The sequence below is a fragment of the Amaranthus tricolor genome, chromosome 1, assembly GCF_026212465.1.
Source record: "Amaranthus tricolor cultivar Red isolate AtriRed21 chromosome 1, ASM2621246v1, whole genome shotgun sequence".
In the NCBI taxonomy this organism is placed as follows: Eukaryota; Viridiplantae; Streptophyta; class Magnoliopsida; order Caryophyllales; family Amaranthaceae; genus Amaranthus; species Amaranthus tricolor.
Window position 1 is genome coordinate 38192569 of NC_080047.1, and position 19472 is coordinate 38212040.

Here is a 19472-nt window from a genome sequence, read left to right on the forward strand (position 1 = left end):
GAAAACTCATATAGTTTACAACATACCACGAGATTCTTTTTTAGCTTTTAATTCCAAACTAGAAGCTGCTACAATGTCAGAATCTATAATATGCGATACCGTGGGTGCATCAGCAGCACCAACATTGCCATCATTAAGCCCTGCAAGGGAGTGAGGGGGAGAAAACTATTAAATCATGTCGTATTACTGAACCTTTAGACCTTGATGGCCAGTGGTTCAATTATAAGGCCAACATATTAAGAAGCAAATATGCAAAACACAACTAGAAAAGTATAAAGTTTTCTTTTCAAATGCTTGGCTAAAATTTGTTCAGAAATATACCTTGAGAATGTTCAATGTCTCTTGAATTTAATTCAAGAGATGATGCTAACACAATCTCAGAACCTATAGCATCGGAAGCTGTTGGCAAAGTGTTATTTTCAAAATAATCATTCTGAGGTTCATCTTCTCTTGAACTTGATTCCAGAGTTGATGCTAATTTGATATCAGAAGCTACGGCATTGGAGGTTATTGGCAATATGTGATTGCTAGTATTAACATCATGGGACCCTGTCAAAATGAAAATGCAGATTACTGAATATGTCGTATCACAAATTTTATCACGAAGAGCAATAAGATCATATGAAATCAAAAGTAGCAAACAAAGGTAGAGGTTCAGCATCATGCCTAATTTGCATGAATCTGCTATGTATCTAAAATGAAGTCGAATTTGTCTTGTTAGGTTCGCAATTTATTGCGGGATAAGTGAATTAGGTAACACTGGTCTATCGAAACAACTTGCTGAAAATAACACTGCAAGAAGTAGCTGACTTCAGAGGCAATCACAGCCCAATTTTAAAACCTATAACAGACCTAAAGTAAAAGTACAATTAAATATGTAGAAAAGAGCTTCCATTTGGGTTGTGTAGAACTAAAAAAATTCCTTAATTTGCCTATATCTAGACCTGATTAAGACCATATGTGTCAATAATAACCAGATGAGTGTACGCTAAGGTGTCCAATTTTAACGAGAATAATGGTGATTATCCAAAGAGCACAGACACTCAATTGTATGATTTCTTGGCTCCCAAACAGTCTTGATTAACTACATTTATCTCAGCGCAATAACCCACCGATCTCTAGACGCTACTGCCTGGGGAAATATGTATAAATGAATTTGAAAGCACATAAAGATCTAGCTAAACACATTGGCAAAACAGAAAGGCAAAAACAATAATAATAAGTACTCCCCTAATATGGTTTATCCAACCATAGCTAAATATTGAGAATGAGCCGATAAGGTTAAGAGTGGGTTAAAGGTTAGAGTGGTATTTTGGATTGGGATACTTGTCGAGATTGCATGGCTTATTAGCATTCCCATTTTCCCTGATTATATTTTGGGACCATTCTTCCGTGGGGAATTTGTAACAATTGGACTCTCAAACACAATTAATAAAAAACATGTTCTTAGTTGACTAGGCCAAAAGACACCAATTATTTGGGAGGGCGGACAAAGAAATAAATAATCATTAATACTTTATATGGTGTAGAGAACTAGAATAAAAAAAATTGCTTATTTTAGTGATAATTAAATCTTTGTAAACTTCTTTTAAAAAAAATTTTTTTGTAAGAGATTATGTTTGTGGATGACTACATCATCAATTTAATCCCTTAACGTTGTCTACTTTCTTTCGCAAGACCACTTTTGTCTCACAGCACATCCTAACAGTAATCTTTAGCGAGATAAGTAAAAGGTGAAAAAACAGAGATCATATACCTTTTTGGGTACATGCCACATTTCTTAGCTTCGCAGGGTTTGGTGTTTCTAGGGAAAGATGCTCGACTTTGGATTCAATCGAACCAGAAGGTAACTCAGAAGCCCGCCTATCAACACATACTGAAGATGCAGCAACTGCATTTTCAGACAGGCACCTTTGAGGGATGTCAAATCCAGGGGGAGCTGACATTTCTTCCTCTGGCTGAGCAGTTGTCATTGTATCTGCAGATTCAAAATGTGGTTCACAACTGATAGGCTTTGAGGAAGAGATACTTCCAAAATCTAAATCCATGACTTTTCGTAATTCTGAAGATTCTTCTTTCTCAGACGTATTTTGGCTTGCCATGGTACAATGATCAACATTCTGAATAGTCGACTCCAGAGCCAATACAACAAAACCCCTTTCGGCATCAGGAATCTCAGGCATGCGACCATCATCTCTTTGCAAGGATTTCCTCAATACAGTATCAGACAATACTGGTCTACGGGTGTCAAATCCAGGAGGTGCAGATAATTCCTCATCCAGATTAGGAGTTTGCTTAACAGCAGCTGATCTAGTTTCCAACCCAGAAACTTTTACTTTAGGGGCAACCACATCTCGAGCAGAATCCTTTAGCTGCTTTAAACATATTTCTTTCCCATCCACACTACTGCAACTAATCTTTAAAGGATCCACAACAAGAGTAGTTGATTCTAAACACAACACAACTACATTTGTTTTACCCTTGCACGATATGGGTGGAATCTCTATTGGACTTCGGCATAATGCAACCTTCTCCTTAGAAGTAGCAAGCCCTGAATCCTGAGCTTTGCCGGCTACATCAGCCTTAACAGAAGCAGATTCCAGATTAGACAAACTGACCACAGCATTAGAAGACAATTCGGATGACTTCATTGGCTCCAAAGTCTTGACAGACAAAGCACCAGAACTGTCATGTGCTTTCTCCTGGAAATGCTCGGCAGGCGTAATATTCATTTGTCTACTTCTTGTTGCTATAAGATTGCGGTCAACAAGCTCGCCAGAACTCCTAAGATATTGTCTAGAAGACAAGTTTTGATCAAGTGGGTTTTCGACAGGAAATGCAGTATTCTTTTTCCTTCCTCGCCGACGTGGAGCCATTTCTCCAGCTTGTGCTCTCTGATCTTTCCCTTTAGGTTGCAAAAGAACAGGAATTTTAGGAGACTCAGAAGGAACATGAGGAGTTCCAGTTAAAGGTGGATTTAGGTGTGTAGAAGCAGGTACACTGGACGAAAACCCTATGCTTACGTGATGCACAGAATCACTAATACTGTTCAAAGGCATTGTGGAAGTTTGCGTGGTAGCTAAGACTGGGACAACAGGAATTACAGGTACTGCGGCTACATGTGAACCTATCCCAACATTAGCAGGTCCAGAAGGTGCAGCAACATTCAGGACAGATGATGTAGACAATGAATTGGTGCATATATCAGGCTCATTAAAGTTTTTATCTTGAACATTCAGAGAAGCAGGGTCACTTAATACAAGCCTGCCTGGTTTTCTCCCCCTGCGGCGGACTGGTTCAGTTTCATCTTGAGGCTTCCAGCCTCGCCTTCTGCCAGGTCTAAGTCCAGCTGTGCTAGGAGTAAATTCAGAGCTAGAAATAGCAGACTGTTTGGCATCTTTATGAAGCGCAATTGCAGATTTTAAAGGAACGGTTCCAACAATAGGTGCAGCAACAGAGCAACTCAAAGACTCAGAAACAGAAACAACTTGATCTTGAGAAATAATATCAACTTTGCTCACAGTTGAAGTCTCTGCATGAGTCAATTCAACAGGGGAGGAATTCAATAAACCCATATTAATCAAGTGACCATCAGGTTCAGGATTTTGGGCAGCTTTATCAGAAGAAACAGCTCCAGATTCCTGTACAGAGGCATTTTGAGCACTCAACAATGCACTAGATTTGTTTGTTGCTGAACAATTAAGAGGAGCACCAGTCTTGACTTCCACTTCAGACACTTTTGAACCCTCAGCAACAGAACCAGCACAACCTTGAGAAGAATTAGGATGTGAACCACCTAGAACATCCACAAGAGAGGCACTTGTGCTAACCTTAGGATTTGTTGCTATAAAAGAAGACGACTGTTTCTGTGGTTGTGTACTGGGATTTGAGTCTTGAGTATGTGAATCAGCAGAAACAGAAGGTAAAACACGATTAGGCTTCCTTCCCCTTCGCCTAACAGATTCGATCCCTGAATTACCATCAGTATTTTCGGTTGGTTGCCCTTTACGACCGCGTCTTTTAAGCTGCGTAGCAACAGAAGTACAACCATGCTCTGCCACAACTGCAGGATCAGCAGGAGGTACAGAAGGTGAGACTTCCTTGGAGCTTTGAGAAAGCACAATACCAACCTGATTACTGTCTCCACTGGCATCTTTAGTGACAGAAGAAGTATCAATAGTGTCTAGACTACCAGAATTAAAAGAGCTGTAATTTATTCCTTTCAGTTGAGTGTCGGATTTACAGACCCCAATAGTTGTACCAATTCCGATGCCTGGAGATACGTTTAATGGTGTTCTCCTTGGCCTTCCTCGGCCCCGCTTGACTGGTGGTATGACCTCTTTCTTCACAACTGGTAATGATTCTAAAGAGGCAGGGGGAGCTGGCAGGGTCGGTAGTGGTAGTTCCGCTTTAACAGCAATTTGACCAGTGTCTAATGTCAATGAAATATCTATTTTCTCATCCTTTGTCTTGGGATTTTCAGGAGACTCAGCCTGACACATCTGTTCGAATTCCTCCTCAGTCCATTGCTCTTCATAAGATCGCACCTAAAAAAATTAGAAAAACACACTTGCAGGTTACCGACATGGATGAAGAGATAATTCTACCAGCTCATACAATTCTTAGTACTTATAGCAACAAACAAATAAAGGTCCATAAAAAGGGGATGGATTTGAAACATGGCAACAATATGCAAGCCAATTACGTATTTAACCCACCTCTCGAGCCCGCTTGCCTCGCCCATATTGTTGAGTATCAAAGCCTCCCAAAGAACCACTCTTCCTCTTCATTCCAGAACTAGAAGCAGCCCCATCATTAGCTACATCATATACCTTCACTGCTTCATAAAATGCTGTTAGATCAACATCTGTTACAAGACGTGAGGGTAGAGGTGGCATAACTTCAGAGATATCACCCCCTTTCTCCAGTACCAGTCTCTTCCATGTAGCCTTTGATAGAAGAGGAACACAAGCCCATCAGTAATTATAGGAGAACATTAATTGGGCAAAACAAAGAACACATATATAAATAATTGATTCAGTTTGTGATGTTCTTATGTGAATACCAGCTCTTCTTCTTGCCTTTTCTTGTCAACTGCTTCAAAAATATCAATCTCTGACTCACTGAAAAGAAAAAGTTCAGATAATATATGCATTAACAGAAAACAAAAAATGGAAATAAAAAAAGTATACAGCATTTTCCAGACATGAGGCAGAGACTGGGTCACAAATGTCAGCAGCCCAAAAAGCCATCACATACAAAGAAAAATACATTTTATCACTCCAAATCATCTGACTTCTCTCCCCAGCTGATTAGATGTGTATACACACAGACATTGATGACTATACTGCCAAATACATGGGAACTATAAGGATCGAATTGAAGATATTGCTTATAAGTTGTAAACCAAAAAATGAAGGAGCATAACTTTTTGTGATAAATTTTAATCCAGGAAAAGGTTGATGGGTTCTTTTTCTTGCAAATGGTTGAATAACAGAGATATAGAACAAACAATATAGAATAAAAATAGGGAGGTTTAGGAGAAAAAAACAAAATTATATCCTAAAGGCCACTCAGTGTGAATTGTTTCCCAAAAAAAGATAGAAACAGAAAGACTTCAAAGCTGTAACATGACACCTGCGAGCTAAAATATCATTTAATGAATCATCATCCAACACAGGAGCAGCTTCTTCTTTCTTGCATTCCCGTAGAAGAGACTCCAAGTACTCCCTACGATCTTCAGCACTGAAATATGCCAGTAAAATATAAGCTAGGGATAAAATATTGTTACTAGTAAACAGAAACAGCATATTTGATAGCTTTTGAGAAAAATATATAACAAAGACTAGTCAGAGTCACCTTGTATTATTATCAAAGAAACCAGCAGTGATACTCTGATTAGCCACACCTAATTTATGCTCAGCTGATGCTCTCACTTGTTCTTCCACAGAGTTAACCTTATCGGTAAAATAATCAGTGTAAACACAGAATAAAAACCTTTAGCATCATTTTTATGACTTTAACCATCTCCATCAAATGAAAAAATTGAGAAAGCCTAAATGATATGATATTCCACTCCTATTTATTTTTCTTATTTGTTCTATTAGTTAGGAAATGACGTGGATAACATGAGTGAAGAATGACAAGAAGATTTGATTCAGAGGAGCATATGATAATATATAGGAATGAACGGCGGAGGTGAATATAGGTATATGATCATAGGATTGATTTTGTTGATTGTAGATTACCTTTATTTTACAGCCGGTCTCCTGAGAGACCGTTTCTTTGAGAGACGTTTCTTAGGCCCAGCCCATTAAAGTTTAGTGCCTACTTATTGAATCCTTAATGCCTACTTACATCATCCTTAAAGCCTACTTACCGTATTCTTGATGCTTACTTATATTATCCTTAAATGCCTACTCACAGTATCCTTAATTCTTACTTACAATATCCTTAATGCCCACTGAGTAAGTGTGCAATATTTACAATATCTTAAATGCTTACTCTATATTTGTGTATATTTTATCATTAGAATTAAACAGGGAAGATAATTCTAGTTAGTGACAATTTCCTATGCTGATTTATTTTGATTTGTGTACCCGACCCCATATAATTAGGAATAAGGATTTGGCATCATTGTTGTTCAGTTAATTAGAAGGTTGGGTAACTATATCACATCTAGATATTTTGGCACATTAAAAAAAAACAATATGCTCAGAATCATTTAAGATCGCATGCAAAGCAATAAAATGTCCTTCAGGCTAATAGCAACAGCAATGTAAAAGTAGAAACTAAGACATGAATAAACTTACTGTTTCTAGTCTGAGAACAAGCACATCTTTCTTCTGTCCAATCCTATGAGCTCTAGCTTGAGCTTGCAAATCAACCTTAGATCACAATTAGAACAAATAAAATTAGCTTTATGAAGCCTTTCCACAATACCTATCATAATGAATTCAACACTTTAACACCACTCCACTGCCCCCAAGAAAATAAATCAGATTAAAGGCTAAGCAAAATGCCTGAGGATTCCAATCTGTGTCAAATATGATGACAGTATCTGCTGCTTGAAGATTCACTCCAACACCTCCAGCACGAATACTGGTAAAACATCAAAAGCAAGTGATACGAATTACTAAAGTATTAAAAACCACAAATTTGGATCACACAGTGCAGAAGCCTTATATGTTTTTAATACACTTAATTACAAACGTATTGTCACTTTGAATCCGAGGAAAACAACAAATGAGGCATGACTACCATAATGTCAACAGAAAATAATGCAATCCCAAAACATGCAGCTTATTCCAATAAAAAAATGTTCATGCTGATAGAATACAACTTAAAGATAAAAGTCAGCAAAGTTGAAAAGGAATATAGATCTTATCCTCTACAACTGAAATTTCCCCCCTGAATAATTAAACACAACCAATCATGAGAGTAGTACCATAAAAATTAGCAAAACAAATTAACTATAACCAGCCGTAGTATCTAGATTAACGACTTTACTTAAAGCTATTTACAGAGAATCTTTCTTGAAATATTCCTAAAACATGAGGTGGTTGTGGAAATACAATTTGATAAAAAGGGTGACTTTTTCAGTTAGGGTAATCATTCAAATTATACCTTCAATTAAGGTTTGAAATTGGATATAGTTCTCCAACATTTTTTAGTTTCCATCATTTTCCATAACTCAACATAGGGAAAAAAATATCAACAAACAAAAAACAGAAAACAAAACAATTGAAAAAAAATAGTGCAACTAAATTTGTTTGACATCCCAAATAGGAAGGAAAATATGAACAAAGAAAAGATGCTTATAGAAAGAATTTAGAGAACATGAGTATCACATTAAATACAACAAATTCTGAAATAAACAAGTCTCCACTAACCTGAGCAAGAATATAAAAAAAGGAGAATCTGGTCGATTAAATTTGTCAATAAGGGCACCACGCTCCAGGCCAGATGTATGACCATCTAACCTAAGGTAACGATATTGTTTCCATGCAAGATATTCCTCCATAACATCAAGCAACCTAGTCATTGTAGAGAAAAAAAGCACCTGCAAAACAACACCAAAAATGACCCAAGCTCACCCACAGCCCAGTAGAATTATGGTGAAACGTAAGTACAGATATACCCCTGATAAGATACAAAATTTGCAATTGTAATGATCATTTTGGTAAACACACTTACATAACACAAAGTCACACACAAAACCATGCAGGAAACAATTGTGCAGTTTCAGGACGCCAACACCAAAAACTAGACCTAGCTTTTCAGGCTCTATATCCCAGAAGACCCTACCAATATTCAATACTCCCTCCAACCCAATCTAGTTTGAGAATTCATTAGGGCACAAAGGTTTCGGAGAGTTATGCTCTTAGGCTATCAATTACTTTTTTAAAGAAAACAAGAAATCAAAAAGGTATTGTTCGGTTTGACAATTCTCAAACACAACAATGCTAAAGTGGAAGGCTTAATCCAAACATATGGGGTCGAACACGGAAACCAAAGAAATAAATAGAAGAGATCGTCGGTAACAAAAATTCAGCCTTAACTAAAAATTCCAATTCAACCAAAAATTCAGCCTTGACTAGAAATTCCGATTCTACCTAAGAATATCAATGTCAATGATCATCTACATATGTTCTTCTCATTAATTCATATCTATTGTCATATGCTACCACAAATTCCAATTCTTTACATCTCCTTTACCCGACTCCTCTAACTCTCTTTTGAGAGAAATGGAAGATCCTCAAGACTTCAGTACTTCAACAGCAGATTCTGGTCATGATGAAAATAAATTTGCAGGAAGTGACTAGTGTGGATTCCAAAGATCCTCCACAATGACGCTTTATTTTCTCTCCTTAGTTAAAATGAACTATTGTATATATCATTGTTATTGGGATTTATCTGAATTTTTGATAAAAGAATTTTTTAAAAAACTTTATACCACTTTTAAAGTTATTTACTAAAATTATTTTTGGATGAAATCATGAAATTGGAATCAATTAGTTTTACTGATTTTGGGAGTTTTGTCCCTTTTGTTGTTTTCTAATATACTTTTTGGTGAGTGAAGACGTTATTTGAGTGAGGATTGTCCGGAACAAATCAGGTTGTCACTTAGGCCTTGTTTAGTTCACCTTAAAAAAATAAGTAATCAGTAAAAACAAGTTCTGATACAGCAAAAATCAGTTACAATGCATATAATTAGTTATAATCAGTAAAAGTTAATTTCAATTAATAAAAATTAATTCTAATTAGTAAAATTCAATTGTAGTTTATAACTAAAAAATAGTTAAATCAGTTCCAATCAGCAAAAAATCAGTTACAATAAGTAAAAGCACTTGAATAAGTCAGGTGAGCTAAACAGGGCCTTAGTTATTCGGTTTAACCTAGTTAATTACTTTCATTAAATTAGTAAATGTTAATCTTAACTTATGATTTTATAATAATAAAAATGAGTTTTTTTCACTTAATTACCTTCATTTATTTCCTTAGTGAATAGTCAATAGATATGGTTTTAACCATAGTCACCTATAATACGATTCAGAACATGGGACGCTATCTAAGGTGACTCTAAAACTATGGACAAGAGTTTAAAAATATAAATTCAAAAATAAAAGGATTTAAAAAGAAATAAAGTAAAAAATAAGAGTATAAACAAAATACGTAAAAGGAAGGAAAAAATGAACTAAAATAAAAGGAAAAGGAAAATAAAGTAAAACCAAAAGTAGGAAACACGTGTTTACTCAGCTCCTTCGAAAGGAAACAAAAGGATGGGCCAATTCCACTAAATGGCTTTTACGAAACCCTAAACATTTAAGACCTCCTAATATTTTACTAACGCTAGACACTCATGTATGGAGGCACATTATTGCAGTCAAATGAAAAAAAAAAATAAAAAAAAAATAAAAAACTTTTTTTTTACAAAATCTCCAATGAGACTGCCGCATGTATGCAACCGTACAGCCAGCCTCAAAAAAATGAATACAAAATTTTACATACCAACTTCAAGCCTTAAAGCACCCATTCCATGACTTTAAATGCGCAATTCAAGGTTTAAAACCCCTACTTCAGGCCTTAACCATCCTTCTCCAAAGACTTAACTTGATTTTTTAACTAACAATTCCAACCGTTAAAATGTTCATGCCTAGTCTTAAATTCCATACGCAAGGTTTAAAGTCCCTACTCCTAGTCTCTTAAGCTTCCTTTACCCAGGGTTAAAAACTTAAATTGACTACTTCAAAACCTAAAATGCCTACTCCAAGGATGTAAAGTTTTCATTTCCAAGACATTAAATGCCTATTACAAGGTTTAAAATGTCCCTTCCAAGCTTTTAATGGCATATCTAAAAAAGTTCAATTTTTTTTCTTAAAAAATTTAGATTTAAAATAAAAATAATTATGGGTTAGGTCGTATGATTGCACACAAGCACAAGAGTTACTGCATTCTTTTTCTCTTGTCTTCTTCTCTACTGCTTTGTTATGTTTCTCTTCCTTTTCTTCTTATTTTCTCTTGTTCTCTTAATGGTCATCTAACAATGGCAGCACATGATTTGTCAGACACACTCTTTAACGATTTGGTACACGACCCACAGTGTTCCGGCACGCCAAACAATTTCATAGTATTCCGGGTGACATTGACCGTAACACTCTTAAAGATTGAACCAAACATTTTCCAGCACATTTTTGTAAGTTAATAAGGGTTCAAATTTGAAGGGAGTAACAAAGTGATGGAAACCATATTTTTGCAATATGCCACTTAGTACCAACTAATAGGAATCACTTAACCAAGTTTATGTGGAATGCATAAGACCTAAAAATATCAACTAGTTTTTCTCAATTGAGTGAAATCAGTCTGAATCCCCCTGCACTCCTTGCTGCAGTGAAAGATGCTGGCTTAGAAAAATAAATGATTTACATATCTAGGATTGGATCAAACAATTGGGTCCAAAACTAAAATGAATATAAATAAAATTAGTCTATAGCGCATGCATATAACGGATGATGCAGTGCATAACATGAACGGGTCAAAACTAGATGACTTGATGTGCCACAATCCAACAAATTTTCAAAAAGCTTTACTTCAATTCCAAGAGAGAGTATATCCATACCCGATGGTTGGTTGCTTTTAGTTTGGGAAGCAAACGATCAAGCATCTCAAGCTTTCCGCATAGCCTTACTATTGGTGGCAGAAAATGTTTAGGAATATAACCATCCACCTACAAGGAGCAAAACATTTCACAATAAACATTAGTAAATCAAGAAAACAAAAGATGCCCTATAATCCAAGCACCAATCAAACCAAAAACTAGAAATCCCACGAAAGAATGTATCATGCCTCATCTACATGAAGCTGGCTAAGATATGGATGATTGCAGATGTTCCGAAGCTCCATCACAGAATTATGAACCGCCCGAGCCTGAAATTAATGATTGTAAAGAACCAATAACAATTATTGGGAAAGAAGCAATCACATGCAGGATGTGAAACTAGTTATCAAATTTCTTAAAGCAGAGGCCCAGAAGAATCGAGCGCAGATTGGATTTCAGTGCTTCATTAAATAGATCACACAAACAAAAAATTGAATGCAAACAAGAGAAACCTTTGACATTCCAAGAGAACCAAGATTCTCTTCCACCCTCTTCATCAGTAGCTTTTGGTATGCAGAAGCCTCACACCTGATAAGTCTCTCAATTTTCTCCGGCAATTCATGCTCCACCTGCAATGCAAGACAAAATTACTAACCACCATTTTAGTCACCCTTATTTTCCAAAATGGGTGATATCAAAACTCTTCCTAAAAGGGATCCAAAGTTTACTTGAACAAGAGATAAACATTACTCATAAGAGGATCGTATAAGAAAATGTATATCAATGATCAAATCAAGTAATTGTGTTCTTGTCTGTTTCTTCATCTTTTGACGGCAGTCCAAAAAGGAGAATGTTGCATAAACAATAAATTAAAGAAAACTGCATAATTACAGTATGAATTTTTCCCAATTCTGGTTAAAACTGTTCCAAATTCCAAAATACCGTACTTTGGAAATAAAGATTATTTTGAAGAAACATTCTCGTAATATATGCTTCTCCTTTCCTTAGTGTTACGTGGGGGAAGAAAACAAAAATGATGAGACAACTTAAGGCGAAACAAAATCCGGCCTACTAATTAAAACATTGAATCCAATAGGTGGAGTTGTAATTCAAAACATACATTCTTTTTGAAGTAAAACATGGTTGTCGTCTGGCCAATAACGTAAACTCATACTTCATAATAATATATTCATAAAATAATACTTCCTTTGTTCGATTAGTTGTTCCACTTTCTATTTTCAGAAATGTAATATCAGTTCTAACATTTCTATTTTTTATATGGTGTCCCATCTACTTTCTCTCTTTTTCTAATCTCTTCTTCCTTTTCTCTGATATTTTTTCTCTCTCTTCCACTTGCCCCACTTTATTCTCCCTTCTATACCTTTCTCAATATGAGTGCAAAATAATTGATTACAATTAATTGAAAACAGAGGAAGTAAAAGAGTAGAACACTTCACAAAGTCTAACATGGTTGTCAATTGTATTTATGATCTCGCCAAAATATGACAAGGCAGCAATTTATGAACACACATGCAAAAGCAAGAAAGCAAAATAGAATCCACGAAAGTGTAGACAACATAGATAAGGGAATCACATGAACAAAAGAGTACAAAAACTAAAGTCTATTTTAGCACATCCCAACTAGTAACACACACAACAGATCCCCGTACCTTTTGGGTCTCACTCATAGTGCAAAAATAAGACCACATCACCGTATAACAACCATATTGTAAAGATTTTTGACTTTACTGCGACCGAAATATAGGCCGCATCGACATACAAGTGTTCGACCGCCAAATCACCTGGTCGTGAAACCTGTTTTGCGTCTGCTACCACAACCCTGACCGAAAACCGTATTTTTGCATTATACTATACTCTCACTATATAGTCCATAACAAAGTGAAGCAATTTATATTGAAGACATACCAGCGAAGGGGGAAAGGAAATAAAATAAATAGCTAATTTGTTATGTTTTGGGTTGGGTTGTTATTTGGATAGAGTCGGGCCTTTCTATTGTTTGAAGGCCCAAGTGTTTTAGGTGTCGGGTGGATTCTATATATAGTATCACTCTTTCATTGTATGGGGGGAGAACTTTAAAAAGAAGAATTCAGTAATATAGGAGTTTACACAACACTCGAAGTTGTGTGGGAGTTTACATAGCACTCCAAGCTGTGTGGTATATCGTGTGTGTAATTTTTCTGTGTTCTTTGCATTATCCTCATTGTGTGTGGCAGGGTTTATCACAATAGGTATCAGAGCGGTTCTTTCGAGCCAAGATGATTAATCCAGATGCTCCAAGAACATTGGATTTGTTAGAACAAGAAGTGGAAAAAATCTAAGAGTTTATAATGAACTCAGAGAAGGACAATTTGGTTTCTACAGTTGAGCAAATTTCCAAGAAATAAGATAAGACAGAGCAAATTTTGGCTATCTTAATGGAGGGACAAGCCAAGATAATTGAGATGGGAATTCATACAGAAAATGTGCCAAGAAAAGGGGTGACGCAGAACCAGAATTTGGAGGATGATGCGCAAAATTTTGAGTGGGTTTGCCGAAAAGAAAAAGAGAGTACACAGACCCTAAATGAAGAACATAAACATGGTGGGTCAAGATGGAAACCAAGAAGGTTGGACTTACCTCCATTTAATGGGTTTGAACCCGATGAATGGATATTGAAGGCGGAAACGTATTTCTCATTTTATCAATTAAGTGAAAAAGATAAGGTAGAAGCCACTGTGATTAGTTTTGAGGGAGAAGCCATGATGTGGTATCAATGGTTGAAACAACGGGTACCGATATGGCGATGGGAAGACTTGAAGGCGATGATCTTGGAGCATTTTAGACCAACTGAAGATGGTGATTTGTATGAACAGTGGATGTCTGTAGAGCAAACGGGATTGGCGGCTGATTATCGTCGAGAATTTGTGACCCGGTTGACGTAATTGAATCCGGTGGAGGAAGGGGTGATGATGGGTGCTTTCTTGAGGGGTCGACGGTGGGACATTAAGGCGAATTTAAAGTGTTGGGGCCAACTACCTTGGAAGAAGCCATGATCTGGGCCGATCGAATTGACAAGAAAAACTCTTGTTCTTGGCTTGGAAGACGACAAATGGTGGTGCAAAATTACTCAAATACCCTTCAAAAAATTCAGATACCAGCAAAAATCCTAACAGCCTCCAATACCAATTTTCCCCAATTCTAATTCTAGGGTTTCGAATTCTTAGTTTACCAACCCTAGTTTCGCGAACAACAATTCCAGAATGGCCCCACCACAACTGATTCCGGCAAGAAACCGGTTTCCACCCAGCCAAACAGGGTCGACTAGGACCAGCAGCAAGGAACGTCGGTTGACTGACCAGGAGTATCGCGAGAAACGAGCCAAGGGCTTATGTTTTCATTGTGATCAGAAGTGGTCTTTGAATCACGCTTGTAGTAAGAAGGAAATCAGTGTGTTGATTGGGGTAGAGGAAAATGAAGAATCTGTTGGGGAAGAATTACATGTGGAAGAGATACTTGAGGAAGAAGAATCGGAGGCCATCAATATTTCTCTCAATTCAGTGGTGGGCATTACTAATCCTAAAACTATGAAAGTAGTGGGAGAAGTTGGAGAACATGATGTAATAGTGATGATTGATCCGGGTGCAACAAATATTTCATCTCCGCTAGAGTGGTGCAACGTTTGGGAATTAATTGTGAAGAGTGGTGCAACAAATATGTCGAAATGTCCAGCTTGTGATCCAGGGCATCACTTTGATTCAAGACTTTCTCTCTTTGGAATTGGGCAATTCTGACTTAATTTTGGGAGTACAATGGTTGGAAACTCTAGGTCCCATAATGACTAATTGGAAGACACAAACTATGAGGTTTGAGTGGCAAGGGCAGAAAGTTATGCTCGTTGGGGATTCGTCTTTAAAACGTTCGAAAATTTCATTGAAGGCGATGTTAAAAGTATTGAGAAGGGGAGGTGGGGGAATATTAGTAGAATTCAACGGCATTGAGAATTGTATTCAAGAGGCGAAAGTACCCGCTGTTTTGAAAGACTTGTTCACTTCATATGCTGATATATTTCAATCCCAACTTCAATTACCTCCACACAGAGTTCAAGACCACGCCATTACCCTTAAAGAAGGCACAAATCCTATAAATGTTCGTTCGTATCGATATCCTCACAGTCAAAAGAATGAGATTGAAAGATTGGTTCAAGATATGCTGAAGGCGGGAATCATACAACCATCGGTGAGTCCTTTTTCAAGTTCGGTGATATTGGTCAAGAAAAAAGATGGGTCTTGGAGATTTTGTGTCTACAGGGCTTTGAACAAGGCCACGGTTCCTGACAAATATCCAATACCAATTATTGATGAGCTATTGGATGAACTCTATGGGGCAACAGTGTTTACTAAACTGGATCTTAAATCTGGGTACCATCAGATTAGAATGAAAACCCAAGACGTCCACAAAATAGCTTTCAGAACTCATGAAGGACATTACGAGTTCCTTGTCATGCCATTTGGTTTGACAAATGCTCCTTCAACATTTCAGGCATAAATGAATGAGATATTTCGACCATACCTCCGAAAGTTTGTATTAGTATTTTTCGATGACATACTCATATATAGCAAGGGGCAAACTGAACATCGGGTCCATGTAGAGAAAGTCTTCCATTGCTTACGCCAACACCGATTAGTAATAAATGGGGGAAAGTGTGACTTGGCGGTGAACAAAGTTGCCTATCTTGGTCACATAATATCTGCAGACGGCGTTCCCGTAGATGATGATAAAATAAGTACAATGAAGACATGGCCATCTCCAAGGAATATCAAAGAGTTGCGGGGATTTTTGCGTCTTACAGGATACTATAGACGGTTCGTGAAAGGATATGCTCAGTTGACAAGGGTTTTAACTAATCAACTCAAAAAAGATGCGTTTGCTTGGAATGAGGACGCTGAAAGGGTATTTCAACAACTCAAGGTTGTTATGTCACAGGTGCCTGTCTTAGCTATGCCTGATTTTCATAAAACGTTTGTAGTAGAGACCGATGCTTCACAATGCGGTTTGGGAGCGGTGTTAATGCAAGATACACATCCAATTGCATACTATAGTAAGACTTTGGGCAAACGAGCGAGCAACAAACCTATATACAAGAAGGAGTTGATGGAAATCGTGTTTGCGGTGCTCAAGTGGAAACATTATCTTTTGGGTAGGCGATTCGTAGTAAAAACGGATCAGCTCAGCTTGCGACACTTCTTGGAACAAAGGGAGGTCATTGGGGAGTACCAGAAGTGGATGATGAAACTCATGGGGTTCGACTTTACCATCGAGTACAATCCAGGGCGAAGTAACATTGTGGCAGACGCTCTTTCTCGGGTGCCCCAAAGGGTTTTGGAGTTAGGCACCTTAATGAGTTCCAATGGCATAGATTGGGATTTATTACTAGAGGAAGTTGGTAAGGATGCTACTTTGGTTCGGATTCGTGATGCTGTTTTGAAGGGGGAACAGAATCCTACCGGTTTCACGGTTGATCACGATCGATTATTTTTCAAAGGCAGATTTGTGTTGGCTCGGACCTCTCCTTTTATTCCGGTGTTGCTTAGAGAATACCATGACTCGCCTTTAGGAGGGCATGCGGGAGAATTGAAAACTTATCTCCGTTTGGCTGCAGAATGGTATTGGGAGGGAATGAGTCGACAGATTACCAACTACGTCCGGGAATGTCCGGTTTGCCAATAAGCAAAAGCTTCGAATCAGAGTCCGGCTGGGTTACTCCAGAATTTGCCAATTCCGTCTCAAGTTTGGGAACACATTACCATGGATTTCATTGAGGGGTTGCCTACTTCGGAAGGGGTGAATACTATTTTAGTGGTAATTGATCGGCTGACCAAGTTCGGACATTTTGTACCCCTTAAACATACATTCACAACTCTTAAGGTGGCCGCCAAGTTTGTTAAGGAGGTGGTGCGATTGCATCGTTTTCCTACATCTGTTGTGTCTGACAGAGACAAGGTGTTTATGAGTATTTTTTGGTGGGAGATGTTCCGATTACAACAAACAAATCTTCTTCAATAGCACGGCTTTTCCCCCACAAACAGACGGCCAGACAGAGGTAGTAAACAAAATGGTAGAAACTTACTTACGGTGCTTTGCCAATGAACACCCAAAACAATGGGCAAAGTGGTTACATTGGCCTGAATTAAGTTATAACACATCCCCTCACCTTTCCATCAAAATGTCTCCATTCCAAGCTTTGTACGGGCGGGTACCTCCACATATAGTTCGGGTTGGGCATAATCATACAACTGTCGATACTTTGGAGCAAGTGTTACAAGAACGTGATGCAATGTTAGATGAACTACAGTTTAATATGGCTAGGGCACAACAACGAATGAAATATTATGCGGACAAGAAACGTAGGGAAGTGTTCCTTGAAGTGGGAGATTAGGTATACCAAAAAATTCGACCATATCGACAGAAATCCTTGGCTGGCCGTCCCAATGAAAAGCTTAGCTTGCGATATTACGGACCTTATAAGGTTTTGCAAAAGATTGGTCGGGATGCGTACAAGTTAGAGCTACCTCGGGATTGTCAAATCCATCCGGTTTTTCATGTTTCACAGTTGAAAAAAGCTGAAGGGTCGAGCAATACAGCAGCTCCACCTCCTCCTCTCAAGGCAGAATTTGAAAGAGATGCTCACCCAATTGATATTCTTCACGTACGCCAACAAGGGACCAAACCTCGTGAGGTGCTAGTATTATGGGAAGGCTTTGATGAGTCTGAAGCTACTTGGGAAGATGCTACTAAGTTGTTCAAGACCTTTCCCAATCGACACCTTGAGGACAAGGTGCTTAATTGGGCTGGGGGTATTGTAACACCTAAGGCACCAGTTATATTGAAGCATACCAGTGAAGGGGGAAAGGAAATAAAATAAAAAGTTGATTCGTTATGTTTTGGGTTGGGTTGTTATTTGAACAGAGTCGGGCCTTTCTATTGTTTGAAGGCCCAAGTGTTTTAGGTGTCGGGTGGATTCTATATATAGTATTACTCTTTCATTGTATGGGGGGAGAACTTTAAAAAGAAGAATTCAGTAATATAGGAGTTTACATAACACTCGAAGTTGTGTGGGAGTTTACATCGCACTCCAAGCTGTGTGGTATATCAAGCTGTGTGGTATATCGTGTGTGTAATTTTTCTGTGTTCTTTGCATTATCCTCATTGTGTGTGGTAGGGTTTATCACAGAATGCCATAACCATTTCCCACCAACTAACAAGCTAATTTCCACTTCACCTACTCCAGATCTCCAAATATTTCCTAACTATCTCTCTAGCCAACTAGCCACATCTACTGAAAACTTTTAAGTAACAGAAAGAACAAAGGCAGATTTAGAGGAAAAGGCTTGAAGATATATCATATAATTGCTTTTCTATTACCCATCAAGCTTCTTATAAACCATCTCTCATCCTAGATCAAAACGACACTACTTTAGGGGCATCATCTACCCAAGGGCAATGAGGCGATCATTGATGAAGTACATCTAAGTGTCACGCCTGGAACAGAGGTGGAAATGGAACCTAGGTTGAAAGGCAGAGGAAGAGTCAGTGCAGATGGGGGAATAGGCATATCATTAGGAGTAGGAGGAGAAAACATTTAGTTATAAATGTTTTCTGTTATTTTCTGTTATTGTTAGTTGTTGAGTCTTGTGGCCTATATAAGCATATGATGTATTGAATAAAGGTTGTGAAGAAATTAATAAAAGAAAGGCTTAGGAGCTGCAGTGCTCGAAACTTTTGGTTATTCATTTCTTGAGCATCTTTTCTCTATTCATTTCTTGTTAAATCTCCCAATTTTGTGGGAAAGAGACTTGGTGTGTCTCACTTAGTCAACGAAATAAATCATTAATATAGTCAGGATAATGATGGCGCAATGTTCATCAAAAAGAATTTTGGCAATGCTGCACTGAACATTAGATTAGGGATTAATGAACGATAGTCAGTGGATGGAGGTGGTGAGTTGTCCCACGAAAATGACACCTTGCACTGAAATATTTGCGTGATTAAATTATATGGGTTTTGCACCGCATTCGCGCCCCAATTAAGACGAGTATGGGTATCAATTTGGTGTGTAGTTGGTGGATATGGTTATTAAAAGTTCCACCCGCCATGGGTAGGTGGTGGGTATGAGGTCTTGTACACCCCATATGCACCCACCCGACCAATACCCACTTAACCCACCCTATAACCACCCGCGCGCCCCATATCTACAATGTACTATTTTAAATCAATTTTGTATATTTTCATTAAAAACTATTGAGAAAAAATTAAGGATATTAATAATAAAATTAGATATACAATTAAATTTATAAATATTGCAACTTTATGGAGC

The 19472-nt window shown here is 37.7% G+C and overlaps 1 protein-coding gene across 4 annotated transcripts in view; it reads right to left on the reverse strand.

The window, feature by feature from the left end:
- The window catches only part of LOC130817235 (chromatin structure-remodeling complex protein SYD-like), a 46162-nt gene that overhangs the window by 4801 nt on the left and 21889 nt on the right, over window positions 1-19472 (reverse strand). For all 4 annotated transcript variants that reach the window (XR_009043760.1, XM_057682903.1, XM_057682901.1 and 1 more), the window contains 13 exons: window positions 11611-11727; window positions 11347-11427; window positions 11120-11227; window positions 7893-8062; window positions 7023-7101; window positions 6813-6887; window positions 5860-5957; window positions 5638-5745; window positions 5066-5123; window positions 4719-4949; window positions 1757-4547; window positions 322-549; window positions 27-140 (listed from right to left, as the gene is read on the reverse strand). Coding sequence is in view for 3 of the 4 variants with exons in the window: in XM_057682903.1 (XP_057538886.1) it covers window positions 27-140; window positions 322-549; window positions 1757-4547; window positions 4719-4949; window positions 5066-5123; window positions 5638-5745; window positions 5860-5957; window positions 6813-6887; window positions 7023-7101; window positions 7893-8062; window positions 11120-11227; window positions 11347-11427; window positions 11611-11727 (4258 nt within the window). In the remaining variant the exon portion in view is untranslated. The remainder of the gene's footprint in view (window positions 1-26; window positions 141-321; window positions 550-1756; window positions 4548-4718; window positions 4950-5065; window positions 5124-5637; window positions 5746-5859; window positions 5958-6812; window positions 6888-7022; window positions 7102-7892; window positions 8063-11119; window positions 11228-11346; window positions 11428-11610; window positions 11728-19472) is intronic.